Source organism: Sparus aurata, chromosome 20 (assembly GCF_900880675.1).
Source record: "Sparus aurata chromosome 20, fSpaAur1.1, whole genome shotgun sequence".
Taxonomy (NCBI): domain Eukaryota; kingdom Metazoa; phylum Chordata; class Actinopteri; order Spariformes; family Sparidae; genus Sparus; species Sparus aurata.
Window position 1 is genome coordinate 26197060 of NC_044206.1, and position 22964 is coordinate 26220023.

Below are 22964 nucleotides of genomic sequence, written 5' to 3' on the forward strand. Positions count from 1 at the left end.
CCACCAAAGTGGCTAGCAGCGGCACTGCTTAGCACGCAACTTCTCTGCATCCAATTTCTTTCTCTTTGGTTGCTCCATGTTGTGATTTATAATATACTTTTTTAATTAAATTATGACAGCCCGATCTAAAAACGTGCGTCGGCCCGGTGGGCCAGATGGCCAGTCCATGCCTGGCATCAATGAATGAGGCGGAGTGATTCAAACATGTGCTTGAATTTTATTGTCGGCTGTAGCACTGTGAAAACTATGGAAAGGAAATACAGAAAGAAAAAAAAAAAGATTAGATTGAATACATGAACATTTCATGTACAATTTCCAAACCCTCATTCAATAGAAAAGTAAAAGATATTATCATTTATTGGAAAATGTTAACAATCATTGTTAACTCGATCAACCATATCAAAATAGTGTTGGCGGCATCACATCCGTCTGGAGAACCATCTGCCTCCTAATAACAATAAAACAAACTTAAAACAGACCGCAGCAACCTAATCAACATAAAGAGGGTACATTATTACTTTATATGGTTCAAAAGCCAAATTACTCGGAGAACCACAAATAATCTAAACAAGGAGAGACTCGGTAGCACAGACGCTGCGCCAACCCAGCGGTGACAAAGGAGAAGGTGATGGAGATGCACACAGGTGAGCATACACACAGGTGAGCTTACAGGGCTCATAGTCTCCTCCCTTTTACACCTTGTTACCCTCACAGAGACTGGCCACTAGATGGCAGTCCACAGTCATTTACTGGCTCAACAGGCAACACAGAGAGAGGCCGAGGTGACAGCCTAAAACAATTTACTGGCTCTTACAGTCAGTATATGATGTTCAAAAATGCAACTAATGAAACCTGTAAACTTTGAGTGCTGACATAGAAACCATAAAAGCACAAAGACGATGAAAGTGAAGGGCTTGGAACACATTCCTACATACCAGCCATTAGAGTTGCATTTCACCGTGATGTTGTTGAGAACAAGCTGTATTTATTTGATATTTGAAACAATATAACAATAATAATAAATGTATAGAGAGAGTACAAAAGAAAAGTGGAACCTGTTCTCTGTGACTCTGTTAAACACATGTGTGCACGTTGTTGATCGCTCCAGTGCTTCTGATGGTTCTACATCCGGTTCACGTCAGACTGAAGGTTTGTATGAAGTGACATGATTCACTCCGACATACTTCTGCCTTCGTCTGCAACTTTTACTGATGAAGTCAAATTAATATTTTCAGTACGTCATAAATAAAGAACCATCAAGATCAGAACTTATATGAACAAACTGTGAACAAGTTCATATTAAGACACCAAAATACTGACTGAAACAAGTTAAATTAAAACTAATTAATAACTAAATTAAGAAATCAACCCCCTGAAAACATTTCATGACAACAGAGATGCTGAAAACACTCTGATATGATATATAAATGTGTTTATATGTACAATGTTTGATTGACCAATAACTTAATTTTGTGCTTAAATATGAAAAACATTTAAGCTGTTGCTAAAAGTGAAACGACTACAGTAGAATCTGGGACTCATATTTCATCCACCAAACTGACAGAATTGTTGCATGGCTCCATGGACTAATTTATGTCAGTGTGTCCGGTTAACAACAGAGTTTGCAGTATAGGTGGTTAGAGATTTACTGTACTTTCAGAATGACTCTTTTTAAAGGTCAGACTGGAGGAACTCTCACTCTATAAACTGTGAGCTCTGTTTTTTTCAATGCGGAAACTTCAAATTCCCTGAAAAACCTGAACAATTAGTTAAAAGGTCTGATTAACTTCTACTCAAATGCATAAACAATGAAAGAATCTCTGATGAAGTGAAACCTTCACAACCACAACACCAGAACAAATCCAGTGAAATAACCAGTCAGATTTAACACCATCAAATAGAATATGAATCTTATTAGCTTTAGAAATTTATTTGCTTCAATTCAAGACATCTTTTTGTATTAAATGAATGTGTCAGCCTTTCACAGAGACTCCAGGATCTCTTTACCTGTGGACGACCAGATCAGACCACCTCAAAAAGAAGCCAAGTCAAGAGCTTTGGTTGGAATGTACATAATACACTCCAGTTTTATTTGAGCTTTTATATATTTTTTTTTGGTTTAAATCACAACAATTCAAAGAAAAAGTAAAGAAATTGGTTCAAATGACAAAAGATTCCTTTTCTAAGATCAGCACAAATCAAAGATCAAAAAACAAAAAGGAACAACGTCCAAAAGACACTAAAGACCCTCAAACATGATGACATGTGCACTAAAGACCCTCAAACATCATTACATGTGCACTAAAGAGACTCAAACATGATTACATGTGCACTAAAGAGACTCAAACATGATTACATGTGCACTAAAGAGACTCAAACATGATTACATGTGCACAAAAGATACTCAAACATGATGACATGTGCACTAAAGATACTCAAACATGATGACATGTGCACTAAAGATACTCAAACATGATTACATGTGCACTAAAAATACTCAAACATGATTACATGTGCACTAAAGTGACTCAAAAATGATGACATGTGCACCAAAGAGACTCAAACATGATTATATGTGCACTAAAGAGACTCAAACATGATGACATGTGCACTAAAGAGCCTCAAACATGATTACATGTGCACTAAAGAGCCTCAAACATGATTACATGTGCACTAAAGAGCCTCAAACATGGTGACATGTGCACTAAAGAGCCTCAAACATGATTACATGTGCACTAAAGAGACTCAAACATGATTACATGTGCACTACAGAGACTCAAACATGATTACATGTGCACTAAAGAGCCTCAAACATGGTGACATGTGCACTAAAGAGCCTCAAACATGATTACATGTGCACTACAGAGACTCAAACATGATTACATGTGCACTAAAGATACTCAAACATGATTACATGTGCACTAAAGATACTCAAACATGATTACATGTGCACTAAAGATACTCAAACATGATTACATGTGCACTAAAGATACTCAAACATGATGACGTGCACTAAAGATACTCAAACATGATGACATGTGCACTAAAGATACTCAAACATGATTACATGTGCACTAAAGAGCCTCAAACATGATTACATGTGCACTAAAGATACTCAAACATGATGACATGTGCACTAAAGATACTCAAACATGATGACATGTGCACTAAAGATACTCAAACATGATGACATGTGCACTAAAGATACTCAAACATGATGACATGTGCACTAAAGATACTCAAACATGATTACATGTGCACTAAAGATACTCAAACATGATGACATGTGCACTAAAGATACTCAAACATGATGACATGTGCACTAAAGATACTCAAACATGATGACATGTGCACTAAAGATACTCAAACATGATTACATGTGCACTAAAGATACTCAAACATGATTACATGTGCACTAAAGAGCCTCAAACATGATTACATGTGCACTAAAGAGCCTCAAACATGATTACATGTGCACTAAAGAGCCTCAAACATGGTGACATGTGCACTAAAGAGCCTCAAACATGATTACATGTGCACTAAAGATACTCAAACATGATGACATGTGCACTAAAGAGACTCAAACATGATGACATGTGCACTAAAGATACTCAAACATGATTACATGTGCACTAAAGAGCCTCAAACATGATGACATGTGTACTAAAGATACTCAAACATGATTACATGTGCACTAAAGAGACTCAAACGTGAAGAAGTGTTATATTATTTAACATTGTTATGTGACTGACATGATGACGCTTCACAATCCAAACATTTGAATCAGTGATTTCAGTGAACTGAACTGAATCTGAACTGAATCATGTGCTGACAAGTTTACAGACACAGAGACATGCTGGATCTCCCCCAAATCCCAAAGCCTGGGTAAACAGGCTCAGTGAACTTGGTGTGGAAGGTGTAGATGTGGCTCAGAGTGTCAGATGAGACCTTATAGTAAGACAGAGTGCCAGCAGACCAGTCCAGATACACTCCCAGACGGGGGAAGGGAGAAGGAACAGGTAACTCATGGTTCTGATTATCATGTTCTGCAGTGAGAACTTCTGGACCTGGGATCTGGACGTATCCTAAACACCAGCACAGTTTATTCCCTCCAATCCTGGACTGGACACTGTTTCCTTTCCTTGACATCCCTCTGTAGCAAACTCCTACAGTAACATTGACCTTAAAACTTTCCCACTCCACCTCCCAGTAGCAGCGCCCAGTCAGCTCCTCTCTGCACAGAACCTGATTATAATAACCAAATCTCTGTGGGAGGTCAGGATACGACTGTTGTTCTAGTACATCTGTCGCCTTCTTGTTTCCCTCAGACAGAATGAGATGGTTGTGTGCTGTGTCTGGGTCCAGAGTGAGATCACAGGCGTCTGATGGAGAGAACAAGACGTGATCATGATCACAGTTCATACTGAAAACACATTTATTGATTATTCTGAACACATTTGAAAGGACAGGCTCATATATTTGAACATCACTCACATGCTCCTACGTACTGTTCATGGACAGTGGTGGAAAGTAAATATTTCACTTTGAGATACTTTCAGTTCCAACTTCAACTGATGATCTTTGACTGTCATGTAGCCAACAGTTAGAGTGGAGCAGTCGCTGCTCATTAAACTCTCAGATCTCAGCCTCCGTCCAGCTGTGTTCTTACAGATAGATATAATAATATCTGCTTCAGATACTTTGAAGATATTTTGCTGATAACAGCTGTATAACTTTACTACAGTAGTCTTTTGAATGCAGGACTAACTTGTATGAAGGAATTTTCTATTATTGTTCTGGTACTTTTACTTAATTGAAGGATCTGAGTACTTCTTTAACCGCTGTGCATCCATAGTACTGTCGCTCATTTCACTGAAGTCCCTCTATAAATCAGTTTCAGTGTCAGCTCCCAGAAAATCTGCAGGACTTTTGTAAGAAAGCTTAAAATGAAGTGTGAGAGTAATAAAAGAAATGAGCAGTCAGGTTTCTGAAGGAGACTCATTTGTTCTTATTTGTCTAACAGTGAAAATAAAATACTTACACCGGAGTAAATCTCTTCTGTCTGTGACAGTCTCCACATCAGGGATGTTCGGCTTTGAGAAATCCTCAGTGAGCAGAATGCCGTTCTTGTAGTGGTAGATGGTTGCTCCGGTGTGTTTCTCATTTGTGATGGCAGCTACCAGGAAACAGAATCTGCTGTTGCTCTTCAAGGATTTGGCAAATTCTTGGAAAGATTTGGCTTTTTCTCTCATTTTGGTTAAAACTTCATCTGAGTAGTACCATGGGGCTTCATTGGTACTGTCTTTAGGTGAATCCAGGTATTTGTCCATCTCATCCAGGCCGGGGTCAGCACTCTGCAGGGAGGTGAAGACGAAGCACAGAGCTTCATCGACACCTGCAGCAAGAACCTCTCTGTCCAGCTCTGACTGATTATGGACAATCTTTGCTCCCTCCATCATTTCCACACAGGACCTGATGACGTTGATTTCTCTCTCTTTATGATCCAGCCACTTGTCTAGATTTTCACGACTGAATGGTGACTTATTTCTGTCATCAAGGAGTTTCTTTACTGAGCTCTCGTCTTCTTTATCCACACGGATGGAGGGAAGTTTCTTCGCCATGGTCGTCTGGAGGTTAGATATGTGACGATTACAAGAATTTTGGAACTTGTTTAACTCTTCTTGGATCTGTGGAAAACTCTGTACCACTGTGTCGTGCAGAGAATCGTTGCATCTCATTTGTATTTCTCTTAAATCTTCAAGAGCATCATGCACCTTCCACACTAATCCAATGCTGATCTCTCTCTTCAGCTCAGCTGCAGTCGTGTCAAAGACCTTCAGAGGCATCATCCAGACCTTCAGAGGAACAGTCTTCTCTCCATCTTCTCCCAGCAGCTTTGGAAGCTCTACATAGGTCTTCACTGCATCTACAAATGTTGCAGGGTTGCTTTCAAGAATGAAGTCTCCGTAGAATTTGCAGGAGAATTTGTTGGTTAGTTCTTTTTCTTCCTCAGTCAGCTTGATGTCAACTTTACCCTCAACATTAAATGAGGGGATCTTCTTGATCACAGCCTCCATGTGGCCCTGGATCTTATTAACGCTGTTGGCTTCTAACTTCTCACTGTCAAACACAAAGAAAGCATTTGCCCCATAAAGGATTCCTGAGACTACATGTGTTGCCGTGCCCTTCTTGATGGAATCTATCTGTTGGGTGTTCATGGTTTCACCTTGAATCACTGACAACTGATTGAAGTGTGTCGCAGCATTGTACCGACACGTCACTCTGCTCTGATTCTTGAATTTCTTCGTATCATTCAGATACTTGGCAGATCCTCCAACTTCAATCAGTCCACTCAGGAAACTGGCCTTCAGAGAAGCTTCAATATCCATCAGAGAGGACTTGGATTCAATGGAGTCAGATGCAGAGACTTCAAAGTGACTGGTTCGTTGAGACGTTTCAACTGTCTTCTCTTTTAGAGTTTTTTGATCCCACAATGTCAAACCTAAAGAAATTGGAAAACATTAGTTGTCTCATAAAGCAGGAATCACTGTGGACTTGGATCTTGGATCGGCTGCATGATGTGGTCAAAGAATCATATTTCAATTGTGACATGATTAGAGAGGTCAGAGAGAATGATGGTTCTGGGTCAGAGTTCTAAGTTTCACTGAACAAACTATTAAAATCAGGATGATGTGACATTTGTTGGGGTCCAAACAAACATGATTAAGAAAATCTGCAGAACTAGATTTGTGGGCCAGGGACCAGAACAGCTTGAACAGTTCCTGAACTTATTTATAGATATACTATATACAGTACTGTTTTGAATGTAATATTAGTTTATATGTCAATGTCAAGACTTACCTGGGATCAGTTCATCTTTGCGAGCATCATAGAGCATTCCTAGGGTGAAAGGTCGACCCAGGGCAGCGATGTTCATGACTTCTGAGGACATTTTCTTCAATCTGTTCAAGAGACATCACAACCTTCAGGACTTCAGTTACATTTAGAGCTGCTGTGATATTGTTTTTATTAAAATCAGTGTTAAATAGCTCTATATCCCAACAATAATCACTGTTATAGGGCTCCAAAACAAAAGAAGTCTCACAGCTAGTGTCAGCCTGACTCAGTTGTCATTTTCACACCCAGAGCCCACGTTGTTTAAAAGGAAACGTACTTTCGATCAGGTGCACTGATGGCAGATTGCTATCTTGAGGCAGCAGAAAGTAACAGCAAGTCAAAGGACCCTATTTAAACCGCCTATAGCGTGCCTTGCCTTGTGCCTTGCAGCTACGCTGGAGACCAGACGGACATCCATCAATGCCCTACCTCCATCATCCCATCCTATATCTGCCAAAGGTGTTGTACGTGAAGGTGCAAAGCCATCGAAGAACACGACCAGAACAACATCTGACCTTGGTCAGCTGGGAGGAGCATGAGACTGGAAGTTAGTGGCGGACCTGAATCAGAGGCTCTACTTTCCACCAGAGATCGCCACGACGAACCTCAGACCAGACCTCATGCTCTGGTCCTCATCACAGCAAACGGTCTACATCATAGAGCTCACCGTGCCCTGGGAGGATGCCTTTGAGGAGGCCTATGAACGAAAGAGCCTTAAGTATGCCGAACTGGCAGCCTATGCGGAACAACATGGCTGGAAATCCAAGGTTTTCCCAGTAGGTTTGGTTTTCCTAGTCGGCTGCAGAGGCTTCGTGGGCAAAACAACTACCAGGCTACTTAAGGACCTAGGTATTCGAGGCCAGGCCCAACGCCAAGCCATCAAAATCCTCTCAAGCGCAGCGGAGCAAGCAAGCCGGTGGCTCTGGCTGAAGAGGAGAGATGCCACCTGGGCCCCAAAGTAGCATCTGTGGCGTGGAAGGGTTAAGAGCTGAGGGGGGCATGCCTGGGACGCCAGATGTTGCCGATGAGCCCTCTGGAGGTGTTGTGGGCCTGTCATCAAAACACCAATGAAGAAGGGTGCCCACCTGATGACTCCAATGAAGCTCCGAACCTCTCTGTCACACAGACAGCACCTTAGCCCCTACCTGGAAACTCCTCATTTTTCTGTACCGACCCTCTTCATACCTCAGGAATGAAATCAATAAGAGATTATACAACCTAGTCCTAAAACAGAACTGACTAAACCGTCTATAGCACATGGTGGTGGTGTGTTTAGTCCATTTTGCTCATCAAACAGCAGATAGTCTGGACGCAAAGAGGTTGTGTTCAGTCTCTGAATTAGTCATGGATGTGTTTTGGGCAGAACATAAATTAAACCAATCAGAGCGTCTTCTCCCATTCCCTTCAGGATCCAGGTGAGTCAGACCTGCTGCATGTAAACAGGCACTCGTCTCCTCTGAAGGACGGGGATGTGATCCTCTGCTGCTGGACCCTCTGCCCCGCCATACAACAATCATCTGTCCCATCAACAACTCTGTTTGACTCCAAGTGCAACTGTCCACCATGGTCAGATTTATATGTGAGAAGTGAATATGTATATACTGTATATAGTCTTCATTTTTATTTACAGTAGTATTTTATTCTATATTTCTATTATTCTGTTGTGTATTCTATCTTTGCTATTATCTTGTTTCAGTATCTGTAAGCTGCTATTACACCTGAATATCTGTGATGAGGGATCAATAAAGTCTTATCTCTTATCTTGATGTAAAACCAGGAGCACCCAGGGTTCAAGATAGTCAGGAGCAAATAGGAGCTGAGCTCCAATTAAAACGGTAAAATTACACATATGTGGGGGTCACTAATACATTACCAACAACCAGTATTTGATCACAGATAATGATTTTTTTCAATGTAATGAGAAATGTTTACATTAAAGATATAAATGGGTTAAAAGAAATATGGTGTGTGCACTGTCACAGCTTCTCTTATTTAAAAGAACAAACTGTTGTTGTGATCTACTTGACACGATTGTTGCAGGCAGTGGGCTGCTGAGTGTGTGTGGAAGTCATAGACATTAACCACGTATACAACTCACTCGTAACAGCAATATACCAGACCTTACAAATCCAGGGATTTTAAGAGTTGTTGAATATTGTGAAACAGCTATGGCAAATTTTTAATTGTTGGCCCCTTGCATTTTGTTTCCACACACTTGTTAAATAAAGATTGTTCATAAAGTGACTGTCTACCTGACGTCCAATAGTGTGTGGCTGTGTGCATAACTAGAACAACGCAATTTTTAAGATGGAGCAGTAAAATTATATTTTGCCTAAAGCTTAACAATGGCCAGGGATGCCAAGTATTTTCGTTAGTGATTGTTTTGGGGATTTTTTTTTTGGGGGGGGGGGTCAGCACATTTACTGACTGTTACACTGAGTGGTGTAAACATGTGTTGTCATGGTGAAAATGGAAAAACTATGTCTGGCAAAGCTGAACTTTTGGTCCTTTGCCAAATTATCATGATGGCCTTTATATTTCACCAGTATATGGTTCAGTCTGACTACTTTGCTATTCTTTAAATGAGTTGAACATAATAACCTGTGTAAGTTGTATTTAGGCCTAATAGGCTGTATTATAATATGCTACAGTGTTTGAAATGTATTTATCTCAATTCATAGATTAGTTTTCACAAAATTCACCAGAAGTCATCATTTAAGGATTCATTCAGCAGCTCTGCACTGTTTCTGTCAAATACTGTAAAATATTACAAATTCACTAAACATTAACTAGCAGGCCACTTCTTTGGGGGGAAAAGAACTTGGAGAAAGTCACCAGACTCCCTTAAAAAACGCTCACTTTTAACTTTTTGTCATGATTCCTGATTTTGCCTTGTGTTTTTTGTGTTTGGATTTTTCATGCCTTGTCCCTTTAAGTTTTTCCTGTGGTCTGCCCTCTGTCTCCCTCTGTCTGTCTGCCTTGTTCCCTCCTGGTCTGCTCCTCTGTGCTCCTCCCCTTCGTTAACCCACCTGGCTTCCTCCCTCCTCTCTCCTCACCTGTTCCTTGTCTGGTAATCAGTGTCTCTGTATTTAGTCTGTGTGTTTCCCTTCACTCCCTGTCCGGTCATTGTATGTCTTCTGTTTGGTTCGTCTGCCCTGCTCATGCCTGCTCCTGTCGGCCCCCATTCCTTCTGGTATGTGTTTTGGATTTTGAGTTTTGCATTTTGCAATTTGATTTGAACTTTGGTTTTGGTTGGGTTTTTTCCTTTGCACTTTGTTTCTCTGTTCAGTTGCTACTTTGTGCTTTCCTCCCTGTTTTGTCTGTTTTGAGTTTGCATTCGGCTTAAAATAAAGCTCGCCTTTTGTTCATCACTGCTCTTGCCTCTTGTCCCCTGAATTACTGCGTTTGGGTCTAACCCCTTTCCCTGAGTATCCCTTTTTACCCCGCGAACCTGACACTTTTACACTTTGTGAAACGCTGTCTGCAACACATTCTTATCCATTTTGGCTTACTTGTTCATTCAACAAACATTTTACATGAATATATTTCTTTATTTGTGTAATAAAACGTTGTATCCGTTTGCTCCACTGATAAGGTATATGCTCTCTTCTCTCTCTGTCACAAAACACACCTGTTCCACTATTATCCTAACGTTTGTAAGGGTTAGAGTTACTTTTAGAGACCCCAGCAAAGCTCTGATCTGGATCCCTGGGTGCACCCCAGACATCTGCAGCCCATTTGTTAGTGACACATGCAGTGTATGTAAAGAGACGTTACATGAATGTTCCACTCTGTAACACAGACTGGAGTTCAGTCTAAACACAGATCTGTTTCTGTCACCCATCAGCCCAGTTTGTCCTCACCTGGTGAAGTTGTGCAGATCAGCTGAGTCGTGTGTGAGTCTTCTTGACTTCCAACTGGAGCTGCTTGTCTGATGAATTCTGATTCTGGGAGGAAACTTATATACTGTCAGATCTCTCTCTCTCTCTTCCACCGACTCCTCCCATGAAACACCTTGATGTATTATTTATTCAAGACTGAGACCTGTAGTCAGGTGATAACATTGTTCTTTGAAGAAATAAAGAGATAAGTAACTTAGTGTGCTGCCTTCTCTCACTTCTGTCAGACTTTTACTGAACCCCAGTATGTGTTTTTAACTAGGGCTGTCAAACGATTAGCTACAGTTTTTAACAGGGTAGCTGTGGATTAATTGCGATTAACCAACATTCCTAAATATGACAGAAGATTTCACATTTTCTCTGTATATTGTTGTTGGAAGGAAAGATAAATGAAAGGAGGCAGATACATATGTTTAACATTTGCTTTGTATTCATAACAAATCTAAATGATGTTATTACTGAGATTGAAAAATAGCTAATTTCCCAATCTCCTATGCCTCTTAGCGAATACAGGATGTGTTATCCAGAATTCATTTTTCATTTATTTTTTTAATTCATTTTTCATTTATTTTTTTAATTCAGACTAAAAGTTGACTTTCATTCTAAACAATTTGGGCATCTTAGCCATTGCTCTTTTGGATGGATGAAACTTTTTTAACAACTGCAATTTCACATAATTAAATGTGTCCCTTTTACCTCTTCTTCTTTTAGCCAGTTGCTGAGGCAAACTAACTGGTTAACATTTTCTGAATGTAAAGCTGAACACGTTGAGAGGTGCAGCTTTCAGAACTTCTCTGCAGCTCGTGTCCTCGACAATATTAATCTGTCCACGTAGGGAGATTTACTTAATGCCCTACGTTCGGTGAGGGTGGTCTGCCACCAGCCAGGTGGTGCACTTGAGGTTGTAGCTCTGACAAATACATGCTTGGCGTTGAGATGATACTTGGAGCTTGAGGTGCTTCGGTGAAATGTAACCTCCTTGCTGCAGTGTGTGTGCAAATCACGACGTGTTTATTGATTGTTCCATCTTTTCTTCTGCTCTAACTTTCCATCCAAAGGGCCAACAGGTTCTACGGATTCCTCAACCTCGTTCGGGTCACTATCAGCCATAACGTTAGAGCAAGGACGAGTGGACGGAGTGGGATGAATAATGGAATATACGGGGATGGTCATTCTGCGCATGCATTAATGCGTTAAAAAAATGATCGCGTTAATTCCACAAATTAATCATCTCGCGTTAACACATTAATTTTGCCAGCCCTAGTTTTAACATCGTCAAACTTATAAAACAAATAAGTGATCATACATATAATAACAGTGACGCTGCAACAAACTTCGTAGCCTTGTAACCCGCATTTTGTTTGCGTTGTTGATAAATGTGGAGAGATTGCCATGGAGCGGCTTATAGAGCTTCAGGATCACTTAGTTAACGGCATGTGGACAGTCATGTATAACCTGCTGGTCGATCTCAGAGCATCCCGTCTTTATTCCAACACAACAGTTGTATTTATTACTTTATTTGTTTAATTAATTTTTTGGGTAATTTGTATATTTTTGCCAATCAAACATGAATGTACTTACTGCCAGCTTTTATTACATAATATTTAACTAAAAAATAAATCTATTCAGAATGAATGCTTTACCTATTTTTCGTTCTCCATCATACCGGCCAAGTTAAATTAAGATGTATTGTACTTTAAACCCACCAAACTCTTGAGCTACTGCATGACCAGAATGTGAGGTGATATTTGGATGGTTGTTGTGGCTGAAAGCATGCAGGTTGAAAAACATACAGGATGAGAATAATTTTGAAGAAGATTTGAATATTCCCACTAATGACACTGCAGCTGCAGCTCGCTGACATCATGAACCAACAAATGAACAACTACAGTTAATTGTACACTGTACACGGTGCTGATGATGTCACATGTGATGTGAAGAGTTTATTCTTTGAATGAACAGAGCAACACCAGTGTGACTGATGATCCTTTGAGTGCTCTTGAAAACATGCTTTTAAGCAATATTACAATCAGTTGTGTGTAAAATTGTTATAATTTCATTGCTTAGTTTGTTTCATATTTCAATGTGGTTACTGCAGGAACATTTGCCAGTTTTGAAAACAAACAAACAAACTCAGCACTGTCTTCATCTTTGTGTCGACCAGAAATATTTCCCAATATTCCAGAACTGGTTCTGAGTGGTGTCTTTTCCTGTAAACAGTGTAAACAGGTTACATGTTGCTGGTTTGAGTAGGACGGCGTGTTACTTCATGCTCCTCTGTGGACACACCTGGACATCATTCAGCCACGATGATGAGGCAGACTGTCTTCTTCAGGACCGGCTTCATGGTGGTCGTGGCAGTTGATCTATGTAAAAAAGGGGGGTTTGTCCAGGAACAGATCCAAAACAGATTATTTTATGTGCTTGTTAATGAAAGTCTTTTTATATCAATTTGTCTTCTGTCTATTTCAGGAAACATCCTGGTGTGAAACTATCAACTCTCTTAAAGCTCCAGTGTGTGATATTTGGAGTACGTAGTGACATCTAGCATCGAGGTTCTAGATTGAATTAGATTTTCTGAAGATGTTGGAGAAGCTCCAGGATCTACGGTGGCCCCTCAGGGACAGGAAACTAATTACTAAAGTCTGTGTTTTGGTCAAATATTACACTGATGAACGTGAAAACACTTCTGTACATAAACTTACTAAATTTCAGTTCATTGAACTCTTCTTCTACTTCCTCCTCTCTCTCCTCTCCTTCTTGCTCACCGTTGTCAGCCTTCTGGCTCTGCCGGCTTCAGCAGTCCTGTAGACGTTACAGAGTATCCTGAAGTTCATGATGACGATCCTCAGCCTGCAGAGGAGGAAGAGCAGAGGGCTTAATATGGTAACCACTGAGTTATATCATGTCATAGCTGTAAAATTGTTTTTCTCGTCGACTACCTAAATAATTTTTAACTTGCTGGCATGAGTAGCAGTTAAAATACACGGAAGTAAAATCATAAGTTATGTGATTTAGTTGTTAATCAACAACTGCTACAAAAAAAACAGTCCCAGTTACGCAAAATTAGCCATGGACTTTGTAATGTCAATCATTTTTCTACTTCCTCCTCTCTCTCCTCACCTCACCTTTCCCTTGTCAAGCATCTGGCTCTGCTGACTTCAGCAGTCCTGTAGACATTACAGCAGTGGTGAACCGTGCCTATCAGAACTGGTCCTCCCCCCCCCACCCCCCCCCCCCCCCAAAAAAAAACACTAACGAAAAATGGGCAAAATATAATTTTACTGCTCCATCTTCAAAATTGCGTTGTTCTAGTTATGCACACAGCCACACACACTTGCACACACTATCAGACGTCAGGTAGACAGTCACTTTATGAACAATCATTTAACAAGTGTGTGGAAACAAAATGCAACCAGTTCAACGAGATGCAACACTGTAGCAAAACCAGCAATAAAAAATCAGTTCCACTCACTGATGACATTCACTTAAAGACAAAATCCATCCTCCTGTCCTTTTGGATTAATTTTTCAATAACCCGGTCATAAAGCTCATCACTGGTTTACAGATCTAAGAGCACTTGCTTTTCAATAGCTATGGAAGCTAATGCAGAGAGTCAGGATTGTCCTGTTGTGATCCTCGCATATGTTTTTATCCTCTTAAGGACAGTAAATGTCCTTTCCACAGATGCAGTGGTGTCAGGGATTGTTAAAACCAAACATGTTCGTGCATATAGCTGATGCATGCTGTCACAGAGTCCTTTACGCCCGAGAAAGAGGAATATGTCAGATGGGTTCTTTCCCAGAAAATCTCCCACAGAATACATCACAGACAGTTCAGTTTTCAGCCGTGGCAAGTTAAAGTGCGGCCCGTAGCTGTCTGTCAAGCTTAAGAAGGCAGTTACAGAGAATGTCGTCTTAAAGCTGGTGAACTGTTGGGGGTCCAGAAGGGAAAGGAATGAAAGTTTTTCGTGGTCTTTAAACCGATTTAAACTCTGTTAAGCCCCGAGGTCATAACGGCGGCGCCATCATAGCACTGGGCTACAGGTTGGTCGATGCATCCGTATTCCTCCAACAACTGAAGTGCCAGGGCTGCTGTGTCCTCTGCCCGTTTACTCCCTTTCACACCCTCAAATTTGATGGACCTCTCTTTTACGCCACTGTCTTTTACAAAATGAAGAACAAGTGATGGCTTTGCAGTATTGCTGACATCTGATGATTCATCCAGCATTAAAGCTACAAAGGGTGCTTTCCTTATTTCCTCTTTGATGGTCTCGCCCATCACATTGGCAACAGCACTTATTCAGTCTTTCTGTGTTTGACTTGAAGTTCCGATGAACACTTTGGAAGTGGACAGATGGTTGTGCAAGTCTAGAACATATTCCGCTAAAAATGACAGTAGCTCCAGGTAATTGCCACGATTAGCTGATTCTCTGCTCTCATCATGGCCCCTAAAAGGTAACTCCTGTTTCCAAAGGAAAATCACAAAGCGGATCAGAATCTCCCTATTTTTTTCACCTTTTCGTTGTGCATCGTTGTTTCTCTCCGTCTCTGTTCGTCCAGCTGTAGATCAATCCTTGTGTCTCCAAAAGTTTTCATGGTAATTGTTGCCTTAAGATGACCTGCTGTGTTTTGGTGTTTTTGTGCAGCCTTTGTTAAACTGCTAAGGTTATCATAAGATTCTCTGAATACCTTGAAGGCCTTGAAGATTCGCCACTGCGTTACAGAGTATCCTGAAGTTCATGATGACGATCCTCAGCCTGCAGAGGAGGAAGAGCAGAGGGCTTAATATGGTAACCACTGAGTTATGGCCTAACAGTGAATCATGTTGCTGTCACACTGCTTGTTTTTGTGCAAACATTCAATTTACTGTCATTCCAATCTAGTTCAACTTTTAATATTTTAGTAACTTGCTTTATATTGTGTCATAGCTGTAAAACTGTTTTTCCCTTAATAACAACCACCTCAATATTTTATTTTAAACTTCTGCATGAGTAAAGTTCTTTACTCAGTCAATTATACACAGATGAAAAATCATAGGTTACCGGATTCAGTTGTTCATCAGCAACTAATCAAAACACGGAAAAAAAAGTCCCAGTCCTGCTCAATTGGCCTCGGACTTTGTAATGTCTTTATCGTAATGTATCCCTGTAGGTGTGTCTTCATTTCTATGGAAACACTTCAATTGACTTAGAAGGAGTCAGCAGAATAAAGGACCTGACAGTATATAAGTGACCTCACAGCCACACTGGTCATCACACTGCAAGCTCCAGTCAGAAGACTCTCACACAACTCAGCTGATCCACTCAACTTGACCAGGTGAGGACAAACTGAGACAGAAGGTGACACAATATGTTTAGACTGTGACTGAACTCAGTCAGTGTAGAAGAATCACTGTCAGACTGATGTCTACAGAGAAATGCTGCATTTACACAGTTAACATGTGAGCTGAGTCATCCTGCTGAAAACAGTGTAGATGAAGTGTTGAAGTGTGTGTTCACCTGCTTAACATTTCTTAACAGGTTGAAGAAATGGCCTCAGAGAAGAAGGCATCACCTTTTGCAGGTCGATCTTTCACTCCGGGAAATGTCAATCAAGTGAAGAAAGAGGAACTCCTCTCATGTAAGTTTTGACTTAGACGACATTTTCTAAAACTGTGTTATTACATATATCTGCCTGTCACAGCTCTGTTTCCAAAAAAACAACAGTGTCACATATTTAACATCATTCCACATCATTCATTACAAGCTCATGTAACTCTAATGTAGTTGAGACCATTTATAAGAAAAATAATAATTATTATTATTTGATTTTAGTTGCATGAAATATTGGTGGCTGATCAATGAGAAAACTGAAGTGTCATCATTGCAGAAATTCTGCCTAAAATTACATCCCTCCATCTGATTAATTGGCTTTAAATCAGTGAAGACTATTTTTTATTGCCAGTTAATTTTGTACTGAGGAACCTGAGCAGCGAGATACACAGAGCAGAAAAGATGATCATGCTTTTCTTTTGTTTGTTTTTTTTTTGGGGGGGGGGGGGGTAAAAAATAGACTGTACATATCTCTCCTTTTATAATTAAATCAGAATGATAACACATTTTGTTTTGATCTCCCAATCAGTTTTTGTTGACATCACTCTGGACCCAGACACTGCAAACAACCACCTCACGCTGTCTGAGGGAAACAAGAAGGCAACATATGGAGCATGGCAGAAATATCTTCCAAACCCAGAGAGGTTCGATACATATCCTCAAGTGATGGCCAAAGATGGTCTGAATGGGATCCATTACTGGGAGGTAGACTGGAGTGATACTCCTGACGAATCTGTGTATGTTGGTGTTGCATATGGTAGCATTGACAGAAAAGGGTCAGCATCTGAGTTTGGAACTAACACTGTGTCGTGGGTTATTGGCCAATATGCTGATCCTTCTTGGTCAGAGACCAAACTGAGGGTTTGGCATGATGGTTTAGTGTCGGATTGTTCTCTTCCTTCTGGTGGCTGCAAGAGTGTTGGGGTGTTTCTTGACTGGCCTAGTGGCACTCTGTGCTTCTTCAGCTTCTCTGAAACCCAAATGATTGCCTTCTACCGCTTTCAAACCAAATTCACTGAGCCTGTGTTTCCGTGCTTCTCGGCTGGAAAAAGTGGCAATTATGTGTCCTTGCGTCCAGCCAGCTAAGAGCGATGACAATGATGTGGTGAATCCCTGGTCTGTTGACAGGGATATGGGTTCACACTGAGAGAACAACCCAACACCACATTTTAACTTGAGCACGCTTCACAAATTGATAAAATGCATTAAAGCCCAGAGGGAGCAGGACACCTGATGTCAGTAAAGTTCCTGTGTATGTCATTGTGTCTGTAGTGGCACATGTTGATTCTCTGCACTGCCAGTTTAAACTTTAACTGCTCGCTGCTTTCTATTATAATTCCTGATACATATAGACAAGAGCTTAAATCAATACATGATGTCAACTTTATTATGTTTGACTAGAAACCTGCAGCACATGTTAAAAAAGATGAATTGATTATGTTTATGTTGCTGAGTGCATATTGTTTGATTCAGCATTTGTTATGTTTCTTAAATGTTTTCAGTAATCAGTTATTAACAACATTATCATCAGAAAACAAGCAGAATCATTTTGTTTCTCTGCAGTTTGTACCTTTGATCTGATCTCAGGTTCAATCAGTGACTTTCTGTTGTCTGTTGGGAGGAGAAGCTTCACTGTTGGACACCAGTTAGTTTGATTGTGAGCTCACTGTAGATTGTTATGGAGCTGAATGGATGTCAGATTCATGTGAAATGTAAACACCTGTTGGACATGTTCACTCTCTTCATGAGCAGAAGACGCTTTTCAATAAAATGACCCGAGTCTACCATCGTATGATGTTTCATTTACTGTGTGTCCTAAAGTTGACAGTACCAAAGGTTATAAAAGGCTTCATCATTTGAGACATTCACATGTTTCAGTTCATAGAATGATGATGGAACATAAATCATCAGAGGACATTATACAGCTTTTATCTTTGTTGACACAGAGTAAAGAAATATCTGCTGAATTGATTTCAGCATGAAGGCTGCTGCCGTCAGCTGCTACATGTTGACTTCCTTTAACATTTAGACGACCCATCCGGCTGTTGTGAGGTTAGAAGCTTCATCATCTATAATATAAAAGCACATTTTAAAATATAACTACTACAATAAAGTACACAAGTGATCAGAGGACATCATGTCACTTCTCTTACTCACAGTGTCTCATGAGCTCAGAGGATTGTAATATTTGTTGAGCCTCCACATGTGTTTTTAGATGAAGGCTGCTGTTATCAGCTGCTAAATGTTGACGTCATTTAACAAGAAAGTGGAAGCTAGTTAGCCCAGCTTGCTAATGTTAGCACTGATTCTCACTAGATACTTACTTTCATGTTCTGGTAACACAGGCAGAGTAATGCACACTCAGAGTTCTGTTCATCCAGAGTTAGATATTTTAATATATATTGTGTTGCTTTAAATTTAAGCAAGCGTGTATACTGACTTTAGGTATTAAATTGTATGTTTCTAAATTCAATGAATTGGATATTTTTCTAATTATTTAACCTCTACTAATTAAACACATTTAGCTATATTCAGGTACAATAACTCTTTGTCTGCACTATAAATGCAGCGATATAAACATACAGTGAAAGTGTAGCTGTGTCAGTATGTTGCACATATTATCATCTATTTTATTTCTAATTGTTTATTTTTGTGAACAATCTGAAAACCTGTGTGTAATATTCTCCGCCACAATGTCCACATTTCTGTAAAACCAGTGTTAAATCCAGTTCAGTTGTTTTGTATATGGTTCCGTGTCACCTGTTGTAGCGGGGGGACTTTAATTAACGGTACACAACAATGCTATAGTGACGTAGCTCTACCTGCCGGCAACACCTGGGAAGCTTCTGTGCTGGTAAGATGGTTGTGATGCTCTCTGTCTGCTGGTTAAGTTAGCATCATTTATTTGGTCTTAAACTGAATATAAACGTAACAATATCATCGCTAACACACTGCTGAATGTTTACGTAGTTTTGGTGAAAACCCGCGTTTAATTAGTTAAATCGACAGAGATTTTTGCCCTCATTTGCATATTTAATGACCCCGCTGCAGGAGAGAGAGAGCGGCTGACAGCCTGTGACTGACCGTGTCCCTCACTGCTCCTACAGGTGTGTTATGGTATAAAACTGTTCATCTGAATTCTGTTATGTACTTAGTAAAGACTGCAGAGTTTAACAAAGTGAAAATAAAACAGATATTAAAGGTACAATTTATTTTCTCAAGAAGAAACTATTCCTATTTTTTAATCTAAACTGGATTGTTAGGCACTTTGTGAGAATGTGATTTTTTTTAACTTCTACTCAATATTTCTGTTTCTATTTGTTATTTAAGTTTCAAATACATTTGTTGTTATCTCTATAAGGGCACACATTATTGTGGTGTGTACATTGTATTTATAGAAGTATTTTTTATGTATATGGAAATATCTCAGGAAGCTTTTGTGCTGGAGACTGAGAGAGCGCCTGACAGCCTGTGTGTGTGTGTGTGTGTGTGTGTGTGTGTGTGTGTGTGTGTGACTGACTGTGTCCCTCACTACTCTGGTTCCTGGTCTGAGTTTGTCCTTCAGTTTAAAAGCAACCACATTAAAGCTGCTACATAAGCACCAGTGTTGGGTACTTTTACTTTTAAAAGTAACTCATTACATTACAAGATTACTGCCTGTAGCGGACCCTTGGTGTCAACCAATGAGGCGGAGAGATTCAAACGGGTGCTTAAATTTTATTGCCGGTTGTAGCACCGTGAAAACTATGGAAAGGAAATACAGAAAGAAAAAAAAAAGATTAGATTAAATACATGAACATTTCATTTACAATTTCCAAAACTCATTCAGTAGAAAAATAAAAGATACATTTATTGGAAAGCGTTAACAATCATTGTTAACTCATCAACCACATCAAAATAGTGTTGGCAGCATCCCTCAAGATAAAATAAATCCAGACACCCCAAGGACAAAAGTAATCGGCCAAAATTTGAGTTCCACCGACCTCGTTCCACTTTACCAAGGGAGCTAATTGTTAGTTATGTTGAAGGTGCCGTCTGGAGAACCATCTGCCTCCTAATAACAATAAAACAAACTTAAAACAGACTGCAGCAACCTAATCAACATAAAGAGGGTACATGATTACTTTATATGGCTCAAAAGCCAAATTACTTGGAGAACCACAAATAATCCAAACAAGGAGAGACTCTGCAGCACAGACGCTGCGCCATCCCAGCGGAGACAAAGGAGAAGGTGATGGAGATGCACACAGGTGAGCATACACACAGGTGAGCTTACAGGGCTCATAGTCTCCTCCCTTTTACACCTTGTTACCCTCACAGAGACTGGCCACTAGATGGCAGTCCACAGTCATTTACTGGCTCAACAGACAACACAGAGAGGGCCGAGGTGACAGCCTAAAACAATTTACTGTCATTCACACTGCCAATAAACTGTGTTATCTACTGAGAACAGTAACGTGGTAAAGATACCAAAAATGACATTAAAACTTCTTTGTGACTCGTTGCACATGTTGGTTCTATTGTCCAGACGGCGTGTAGCCAACTGTACTGAACGTATCGACTCTGCCGCCATTTTGTTGCTTCTTTACGGCCCACAGTCGGTGACACTGCAGCCTGATAACAGGAAAGACAGACGCAGTATAACATCAACATCTCTTACAGTCTGACAGTGAACTGGGCAGAGGCAGACAGCATTAACACAGCTGTTTCAGTGAAAACACTACAACACGGCTCTGACAGCCAGTATATGATGTTTAAAAATGCAACTAATGAAACCTGTAAACTTTGAGCTGACATAGAAACCATAACAGCACAAGACGATGAAAGTGAAGGCACAACATCTGTGATTAACTATAAGTGGTGTATGATGAGTCTAAAGTGGGTCGGGAGCTACTGGGTTCAGTACCACCTCCCATTTATTACAGCAGGTGTGTGGAGGCTCACTCGTCCACCAGCAGCTCCTTGGTTTCCCCCGATGTGGAGCTGTGGGTGGTTCCTGTCACACCGACCTACTAAGTCCACAACAAGGTCTCTGTTCTCCTCCTCCTTCTTGTGATGCAGCCAACAATGGAGGAGTCACCTGAGGGCGTCTGCAGGTATACATGCTCCTGAGTTGAAGCAGAAGTCAGAGGTGTAGAGGGGGAACACAAACGGTGACAGCACGGTTCATTAGGGTGTAAAGTAAAACATATGAGTGGTGCTGTGCAGAGACACAAGCTTGCAGAAAGAGGAGGTCGTGATGAGGTCACGATGAGGTCACAATGAGGTCATAATGAGGTCATGATGAGGTCACGATGAGGTCACGATGAGGTCATGAGAGAATTATTAGCTTTCCTGGGAGAAGAAATCTGTTACTTATAAAAAAAGTAAACAGGGATGCTGAGATTTTAAGTTTCATGAAGAAACATTAATAACACCTTCAAGCACTGATGTTTAGAAAAGTACTTGAGGAACATGCACACAAAGAGACACCATCTGACAACCTCCATACTATGACGTGTGACTCGTATGACACATATGACTATAGATTGTATTCAATATCATTGTGTTCATCCCGAGATCCCACTTCACTCAGGGAATATGAGGAACCTGCTCTACTGATTAAAGTCTGTGTTTTTCTACTTCCTCCTCCTCTGTCTCCTCTCCTTCTTGCTCACCGTTGTCAGTCTTCTGGCTCTGCCGGCTTCAGCAGTCCTGTAGACGTTACAGAGTATCCTGAAGTTCAGGGGCGGACTGGGGTTGAAATTCAGCCCGGGAGCGTGGTTTGGAGAGGCCTTTTATCCGATCGCATGACGGATGCAAGTGGAACCATTAACATGAATACTTTATTTGCACTATAATAACTACAGGAGTGGATGGGCTTATTGTTTCTATGTGACTGTAAGTGGAACATCAACATGACATCTTAATATAATTCTATGCAAAGACCTGTTGCCAACCCAGTCCTGCACACTGCAGCTGTACCTGGCACTGTTTTTTGGGTGGTTCCTGCTCCACTTTCCTCCTCCTCCTCTTTCTCCTCCTCCTTCTCCTGTCCCTCCTCATCTTTCTCTCCTCCTCCTCCTCTTGCTCCTCCTCCTTCTCCTGTCCTCCTCCTCTTTCTCTTCCTCCTCCTCCTCTTGCTCCTCCTCCTTCTCCTGTCCCTCCTCATCTTTCTCTCTCCTCCTCCTCCTCCTCTTCTCCTCCTCCTCCTCCTTCCTTCTCCTCCTCATCTTTCTCTTCCTCCTCCTCTCCTCTCCTGTCCCTCCTCATCTTTCTCTTCCTCCTCCTTCTCTTGCTCCTCCTCCTTCTCCTTCCCCTCCTCATCTTTCTCTTCTCCTCTCCTCCTCCTCCTCCTTCTCCTGTCCCTCCTCATCTTTCTCTTCCTCCTCCTCCTCTTGCTCCTCCTCCTCCTTCTCCTGTCCCTCCTCATCTGTCTCTTCCTCCTCCTCCTCTTGCTCCTCCTCCTTCTCCTGTCCCTCCTCATCTGTCTCTTCCTCCTCCTCCTCTTGCTCCTCCTCCTCCTGTCCCTCCCATCTTTCTCTTCCTCCTCTTCCTCCTTCTCCTGTCCCTCTTCATCTCTCTTCCTCCTCCTC

General features: G+C 40.9%; 2 protein-coding genes across 4 annotated transcripts; one reads left to right on the plus strand and one right to left on the minus strand.

The window, feature by feature from the left end:
* Window positions 1-3726: 3726 nt before the first annotated feature.
* On the minus strand, window positions 3727-10856 carry LOC115570626 (neoverrucotoxin subunit beta-like). The gene is made up of 4 exons (XM_030399226.1): window positions 10761-10856; window positions 6862-6962; window positions 5042-6502; window positions 3727-4382 (listed from the first exon to the last, which is right to left on the minus strand). The coding sequence occupies exons 2-4, from the start codon at window positions 6950-6952 to the stop codon at window positions 3838-3840; spliced, it is 2097 nt and encodes a 698-aa protein (XP_030255086.1). The 5' UTR covers window positions 6953-6962; window positions 10761-10856; the 3' UTR covers window positions 3727-3837.
* Window positions 9938-18173, plus strand: LOC115570628 (stonustoxin subunit alpha-like). 3 transcript variants are annotated; one of them, XR_003981794.1, is made up of 7 exons: window positions 9938-10090; window positions 13017-13166; window positions 13269-13682; window positions 15445-15588; window positions 15950-16114; window positions 16318-16417; window positions 16919-18173. XR_003981794.1 is itself a non-coding variant. In XM_030399229.1 (3 exons), the coding sequence occupies exons 2-3, from the start codon at window positions 16327-16329 to the stop codon at window positions 17473-17475; spliced, it is 648 nt and encodes a 215-aa protein (XP_030255089.1). In that variant the 5' UTR covers window positions 15950-16114; window positions 16318-16326; the 3' UTR covers window positions 17476-18173. The 3 variants fall into 3 exon arrangements, 1 of the variants encoding a protein (XP_030255089.1); XR_003981795.1 differs by having other exon boundaries at window positions 9940-10090; window positions 15523-15588; XM_030399229.1 differs by lacking the exons at window positions 9938-10090; window positions 13017-13166; window positions 13269-13682; window positions 15445-15588.
* The last annotated feature ends 4791 nt before the right edge of the window (window positions 18174-22964 follow it).

What these genes read in the sequence shown, in the direction of transcription:
- LOC115570626 (XM_030399226.1), bottom strand. Translation starts at nt 6,952, where the DNA reads ATGTCCTCAGAAGTCATGAACATCGCTGCCCTGGGTCGACCTTTCACC. An exon ending in CAAAGATGAACTGATCCCAG is followed by an intron (nt 6,503 to 6,861) that starts GTAAGTCTTGAC and finishes CAATTTCTTTAG; the next exon opens with GTTTGACATTGTGGGATCAA. An exon ending in CAGAAGAGATTTACTCCGGT is followed by an intron (nt 4,383 to 5,041) that starts GTAAGTATTTTA and finishes TCTCTCCATCAG; the next exon opens with ACGCCTGTGATCTCACTCTG.
- LOC115570628 (XM_030399229.1), top strand. Translation starts at nt 16,327, where the DNA reads ATGGCCTCAGAGAAGAAGGCATCACCTTTTGCAGGTCGATCTTTCACT. An exon ending in GAAAGAGGAACTCCTCTCAT is followed by an intron (nt 16,418 to 16,918) that starts GTAAGTTTTGAC and finishes TCTCCCAATCAG; the next exon opens with TTTTTGTTGACATCACTCTG.